The sequence below is a fragment of the Sinocyclocheilus grahami genome, unplaced genomic scaffold (assembly GCF_001515645.1).
Source record: "Sinocyclocheilus grahami isolate Dianchi unplaced genomic scaffold, SAMN03320097.WGS_v1.1 scaffold1227.1, whole genome shotgun sequence".
Lineage (NCBI taxonomy): Eukaryota > Metazoa > Chordata > Actinopteri > Cypriniformes > Cyprinidae > Sinocyclocheilus > Sinocyclocheilus grahami.
The window spans coordinates 64,825-71,717 of NW_015506406.1; the positions used below are offsets into that span (position 1 = coordinate 64,825).

The 6,893-nt window shown below is 35.4% G+C and overlaps 1 protein-coding gene across 2 annotated transcripts in view; it reads right to left on the reverse strand.

The window, feature by feature from the left end:
- LOC107568248 (protein KRI1 homolog) overlaps nucleotides 1–6,253 on the reverse strand; it is a 13,103-nt gene extending 6,850 nt beyond the window's left edge. For both annotated transcript variants that reach the window (XM_016254182.1, XM_016254181.1), the window contains exons 1-11: nucleotides 6,037–6,253; nucleotides 5,358–5,434; nucleotides 5,157–5,262; nucleotides 4,950–5,052; nucleotides 4,693–4,753; nucleotides 3,194–3,243; nucleotides 2,767–2,857; nucleotides 2,575–2,655; nucleotides 2,379–2,485; nucleotides 843–975; nucleotides 620–715 (exon numbers count right to left, since the gene is read on the reverse strand). In XM_016254182.1, the coding sequence (XP_016109668.1) occupies nucleotides 620–715; nucleotides 843–975; nucleotides 2,379–2,485; nucleotides 2,575–2,655; nucleotides 2,767–2,857; nucleotides 3,194–3,243; nucleotides 4,693–4,753; nucleotides 4,950–5,052; nucleotides 5,157–5,262; nucleotides 5,358–5,434; nucleotides 6,037–6,112 (981 nt within the window). In that variant the 5' untranslated portion in view covers nucleotides 6,113–6,253. The remainder of the gene's footprint in view (nucleotides 1–619; nucleotides 716–842; nucleotides 976–2,378; nucleotides 2,486–2,574; nucleotides 2,656–2,766; nucleotides 2,858–3,193; nucleotides 3,244–4,692; nucleotides 4,754–4,949; nucleotides 5,053–5,156; nucleotides 5,263–5,357; nucleotides 5,435–6,036) is intronic.
- Between the last annotated feature and the right edge of the window lie 640 nt (nucleotides 6,254–6,893).

Below are 6,893 nucleotides of genomic sequence, written 5' to 3' on the forward strand. Positions count from 1 at the left end.
AAAAATTACTCTAGACAAACATTTGTGTGTCTTTTTTTATTGCTGAAGTGTGTTGAAATTTCTTCTTCTGCATTCTACTGTACGGACGTAAATTTACTTTCCCTTCAGCCTGAGACTTATTCATTTCACTTTTGGTGTGAAAAGGCTTTTATATTTGCCAAAAATTGAATTTGATTTATTTTATTTTAAAAACGAACAAGCAAGCCCTGTCCAGATTTACATTTAGTCATTTAGCAGACGCTTTTATCCAAAGATTTAAAAAGTAACTCAAAAGTAACGTAACAAGTTATTTTTTTATGGAGTAACGCAATATTGTAATGCATTACTTTTAAAAGTAATTTTCCCCAACACTGGTCCTTAGTTCTTTGATGCTGTTTGGTCACATTAAGTGTGAAAATAAATGAGGTTTGATGTACAGTAGTTGTTGAATAATTAGTTGTTAAAAGTTAGTTTTTTTTTTTTTAAGAAATATATATCTTTATTCAGCAAGGAGATTAAATTGATCAAAAGTGACAGTAAAGACTTTTACATTGTTACAAAAGATTTCTATTTCAAATGCTGTTCTTTTCAAATTTCTATTAATCAAAGAATCCTGAAAAAAGTAGTATGGTTAGTTGACCTTTTTCTTCCTCTCTTTAACCTCCTCCCTCTTCATCTTTCTTCTGTCATCTTTGCTTCGGACAGATGTGGCGATGCTGCGAGGATATGTTTTGATCTGTGGAGGAACAGTGGTTTGATGGGTAATGTTATAAAAAAAAGAGCTTTGCTCTTCACAGAGACACTCGTGTGGCCATATAACAAAGTGGTAATGACAAATCAGGCTGATGTTGACATCCTTTTACCTTTCCAGCATCAGGCTCCTCAAAGCGGAAGTTGTAATGCCTCTCAAAGTCTTCCTGTTTATGCAGGAATGATTCTCCTTCTTCCTCCGAGTCATCCACATCATCCTGCATCATCTCATTATAGGTGGGGATCCTAAAACCATTCACACATACAGAGATACAAAAGTTTGGGGACAGTAAGATAAAAAAAAAGAAAGAAATTAATACTTTTATTCAGCAAGAATGGATTAAACTGATGTTACAAAAGATAAATGCCACTCTTTTGAACCTTCTATGTATCAAATAATCCTGTAAGAAACATATAGAGTATGTAAATCCTAAGAGGCCATGGATTATTAATATTTTTTCTTCCTTGTTTTCTTGTGATCACGACTTAATATTTTCTGGTGATCTCGACATAACAAAAATTGTTCTCTAAGTTACACAACTGTGCCAACAGGTGGCAGTACAGAACTAACTATAACTGATTAGATGTTGTATACTGTATATCCACTTTACTGTACGCCTTTGGGACAGAATAAGGACCTTCTTTGTGATCGCTATAATTTGTGCAGTATTGTACATTACTGACATTTAATTAATTCATAAATGTTAAATGCTTGAATCAATATGATTATTGTGTATCGTTAAGTTCTTGCTTGTTTCACCACCGCATTCCGTGTCATAAACTAACTGCTTATTAAAACCAAGGTTGACGTCTTTGTATTCCGTTTGTATATCTTTATTTGTGCATTTTTGAAGTACATGATTGTTAGTTAATAAGCGGGGATGTTGTGTTTATCAACAATGTATTTGTAATGTGCATTTTCCTTATTTTTAATCTTTATTGTTAATCATTAAATGTATATTGATAAGAAATGTGATTTATATGTAAAGTGTATAGGCTAATTTAATGTTGTAATCTTTTGTATTTTCTACATTTCTTTGTGGAAAACACACACACACACACACTTTTCAAACAGCATCCCAAGCTTGTAAGTTATAATATCAGTCACAGCATATCCTACATGACTACTAAAAATTACAAATTATATATCATTATTTCAAATAAAAGGAAACCAAGCAGCTCTAAAAGATTTTTAGAATAGGTCTCTGCATCCTTCTGAAGTGTTTGCGGTGTTGCTTTGACCATATAAACATGTTAATTACACAAACAAAATGTTTAGCGTACCATCTCTGGAAAAATATAAACAGTGATTGATTAGCCTTTATTTATGTATTGAAGACGTTATTACTAAGCGAAGCAAAATTTGCTGAAATATCCACAACATACAGTATAAGAGCGCATGGTTTATCTGCCGATCAGATGCGAGTCGTTGCCTTTGTTACTTTAGCAACAAAATATCAAACAAATCAATCGTGTAAAAAAAAAAACCTTCGTTATGTCGTGATCACGAGAAAACAAAAAAGAAAAATATGAATAATCCATGGCCTCTTAGGACTTCCGTAATAGAGGGCTCACATTTAAAAGGCTTTTTATTCATGCACGTTCATCTCTTACTGACTCAATTTTGTACTACTACAGACAAAACCCACCTATCTTCTTCATCCTCCTCCAGGTAGCCCTTTTTGAGCATGTAATCTCGCAGGAAAGACTCTTTCTCATCCAGCTCAGGGTTGTTCCAGTAGTCGCGCAGGTATTTCTGGATCAGAAAAGAGCAAGAGTGAGTAAGGCCTTTAGTTATGCATCGTTTCATCATAAAATATCTTAAAACCAAAGCAAAACACTGACCATGTCCTTAACTTCCTCCTCCCCCCCCTCCAGCTCCGCCTGACCCTTCAGCCATTCCACATAGTCGGCTTCCTCTTTGTCCTTCAGAAAGCAGGAAAAGGCAAGCACAAAGGGTTTATGATCAAATCTACATGGTTAGCCATTATCCTTCTTTAACGGCATTTTTAAAGAAGAGAATATCAATCTCAGCACCTTCTCCTCTTGTGTTTTGGTTCTCCGTGTCAGCAGCTGTCCGTCACCATCACTGTCCCCATCTTCACTGTCTCGCACAAACTTTCGAAAACTGTCCAATTAAAATATAGACTCAAGTGAAACATTGTAATGCTATCCAAACAGTTCATCCATAATGAAACAACTGTCATTATTTACTCACTCTCATGAAGTTTCAATCCATATGTCTTTCTTTCCTTACAGGTAAGAAGTCATACAGATTTGGAACAACATGATGGAGAGTAGATGACAGAATTTTCATTTTGACTGAACTATCCCTTTAAAATCAACATAGATAAATCTTACATAGACAGCTAAGTTATTGTATAGTTATGGTATACGTTAAGTAACCTGAGCCGAATGGATAATGGTGCAAACACAACCTCCAGTCTAGCGTTAAAACTCTTACCTTTCCTGTAGTTCCCTCTGTTCCTGGATATAGGTGGGAGAAGCAGCTCTCTGTAATACAAACCCAAACATATTATCTAGTTATATGTTAGTTGTGAAGCCGTTTCAGATACTGAAGAAGCCACTTTGATGAGTGGAGAAACATCTTAAATAAAAAAAAACAAGTCCATTTCCGTTTGAATGGTTTTTCTCAGTCATTCCTAAAATGTCAAGATCCTAAAAACGCTTCTTCACAGACCCTTTGACATCCAAAACTACAAACTTTAAAGTAAACATGAAACTGCATTCACAACCCATTTTACTTCTGCAATGTAACATTTCAATATAAAACAGAATATTCAACAACAACTACAAAAAATAAATTATTTTGATCCATTTAAAGGGGTCCTATTATGCTCTTTTACAAAGTCTTGATTTTGTTTTGGGGGTGTACTAGAACAGGCTCTCATACTAAGTTGTTCGAAAAACACATTATTTTCCACATATTTTACATTATTACAACACCTCTCTCCCCAGTCTGGCATGAACGGCTCGAATAGTTCCTGTATCAAATGAAGGCCCGCCTTCTGAAATACGAAATGTGCTGTGATTGGTTAGCTGGGCCAGTGTGTGCTGTGATTGGTTAAGCTGGGCCAGTGTGTGCTATGATTGGTTAGCTGGGCCAGTGTGTGCTGTGAATGGTTAAGCTGGGCCGGTGTGTGCTGTGAATGGTTAAGCTGGGCCAGTGTGTGCTGTGATTGGTTAGCTGGGCCAGTGTCGTGTGTGCTGTGATTGGTTAGCTGGGCCAGTGTGTGTTGTGATTGGTTAGCTGGGCCAGTGTGTGCTGTGAATGGTTAGCTGGGCCAGTGTGTGCTGTGAATGGTTAGCTGGGTCAGTGTGTGTTGTGATTGGTTAGCTGGGCTATCATGTCCCTTACCATAGCTGCCTGCGAGCTTCAGTGTAAATATTGCGTCAAAATCAAATCAATTTGAGCGCGATTTAAACCCGGATGTAACCACTCTATGGTCGTCTGCCTTGGGAAAGCTAGCGTGTCTCAGACATAGTGATAACACTCACTGCCTTCTCTAGTGCAACTCAACCAGGTCTCGTCCCATTCGTCGTAATATGCGTTGTAGTCCAAACAAGTCGTTCGTTGTAGTTTTTGAAAAGTGATTTCTGTTAAATAAAATATCTCCTTTTGAAGTGGACTTTGAGCGTTGTAACTTTGCAGATCTTTTTTATGCTCAAACATTACAGACTAACTTGAAAAAGCATAATAGGACCCCTTTAATACTAAAACATGCTGGACAATGCACTGACAAAAATTGTATTAATTCTTAAAATCTATTCAAAAACTATAATTTGTATATTTGTATTTAATAAAATAATATTAAGGTATTTTTTTATTAGGAATAATGTCCATACATGAATTGTACACAGTAAGTTTAAGAACGTGATAAAAAGTAAACAAGGTCAATTTTCAGTCCATGGTGAAAAATGAAACATCTTAAGTGTAATTACCTCCTGCATCTTTCTGGAGACTTCTTCATCAGCACTGTCGTCCTCATCATCATCATATTTTCTAAAATGGATTACATTCAATTATATTACACAATCACATTAGAGGCAATATCAGTAATCTAAATATATAATAAATAAATAATTCATTTTCATTAATATGCTTCCACTACTTCAGCTTGAAAACAACTACTGAAAGAAATATAAAGAGGATCATTGCAGCCACACCTTTTATCATTTATAAACAGATGATTTCCTACCCTCCTCTCTCCAGGACCACTTTCCTCTCATAGTCCTTCAGGAACATGGGCTTCTCTGACTTTTTTGAAGTGGACGGTTGATCGTCGCTGCCTGATCCAGATGCTGTTTATTAAGACAATTCACAGAGTATGAAAGCAGTACAGTCTCCTAATATATGCATGTCTTTAATTGGAATAGAAAGCATATAAAGAAGCTATCATTCATACTGTCTTCCGTGTAGAATTTGGCATCTTTCTGATAGATCTTTGGATCTTTCTTCTTCAGCAGTGACAGCGTTCTGTAAAAATCCCTGTCCAGCTTTGGGTCCAGCTCCTATAAATTCATTTATCAGAGTATTAAACACGGAAATCTGGGTGTCAAGTTGGCAAAAGGTTCTGAAACAAAAAAAAAGGGAGAGGATATTTTACCACTTCACTCTCATCAGCGTCAGAGTCGGAGGAGTCTGATGAATTCTCCTGATCTTGGTCTCCGTAGCGATCCTTCACTGGAACATTTGCCATAAACACCTTGATTTAGCATTCATTTGACAGATTTAACAGCACAGTTCATTCAAAAATGAAATGCATGATTGCCTGCATAACACAAATAGAGATATCTAGCAGAATGTCACATTTGTGGGACATGTTTTGTCTCGTGCCTCAGTGAAAGTACTACCTACATTGTTATTTGTTACTGTAACATAAAAATATATAAATAGACAGATATATAAAACAAGCTTATTAACATTTGTGGATATTAGGAAACTAACGCAGCTTTACTGTTAGTAAATATGCCAATTTTAACGTAATTATGTTACCATGGTGAATTGTTGAATTTGTAAAGTAAAAAAAGGTTTAATTAGCTTATCTTTATGAATATATGCAATATATATATATAATATATAAACATAACTTAAACCTCTCGACAACACATACACAAAAAGAAGCATGTCATAGCACGTTTGATGTTTAAAATCGATATAGGGATAATTGAACATATTCATCACATAAAATATACATATTGGCTTATTAAAATGCAGATTATTCATATTTAAGAGTGTAGTAAACAGCCCGTGCTTGTGTTTCTAGTGTAAGTGGAAGAACTTACGTCTCTGTAGTTCTTCTTTCTGACGATATTTCTCATATTTTTCCGCGAACTTCGAATTAATCTTGAGGTCCGACATGATCGTTTACATCGACACAGCACCTTGTGATTTGCAATCAGATTAATATCTCAATAAGTCAAACTCTCACGTTGGACATGTTGCTTTGCCGCGCGGCATGGGCACGTGACCTATGACCCTCCTGCGTAATAGAGTTCGCGGTTCAAATAGCTCCTCCTATCGCGGATTATTTTTCAACTAACAATTTTTTTTCTTCGTAGAAATTAAAACAGTCCATTCGTCTCAGATTTAGACGGTTTATTTTAGATTTTTGGATAAAAACGTGCGTCTTTCTTCGTCCACGTGACTTCGTCGTCCGGTCAGACCTCTAGAGGGCAGAATATCATGAACATTTAAAATGAATAATAATAATAACAATATTGAAATAATTCAAATAATTGTGTAAAACAATATAATAATATTAATTTATAATTAATTATACATAATGTTAATTAATGTTAATCCTAATGTTAACGTTTTTCCTATACAAATAATGTTATTAATAATAATAATACACAAATATCTGTCATATCATCTCTGCGGCCCCTGCTCTGGCCCCTGCATCTGACTCAGTGTTGCACTAACCGCGATTACAGAGAAAGGAAAACAATTCTGTTTTCTACGTATAGGCCAAGGTACATAAGAAAACATAAGTAGAAGTTGAGAGTTCAGCTTTTGCTTATTATTCACTGCTTTGATGTTCTCTGACACAGTTCATTGTTGATTAGGCTCTGACTTCCTTTCTTTAACTTGTAGTTATGGCTAAGAAAAAAAAAGTAAACATAGAAGTAGAATACAGAAT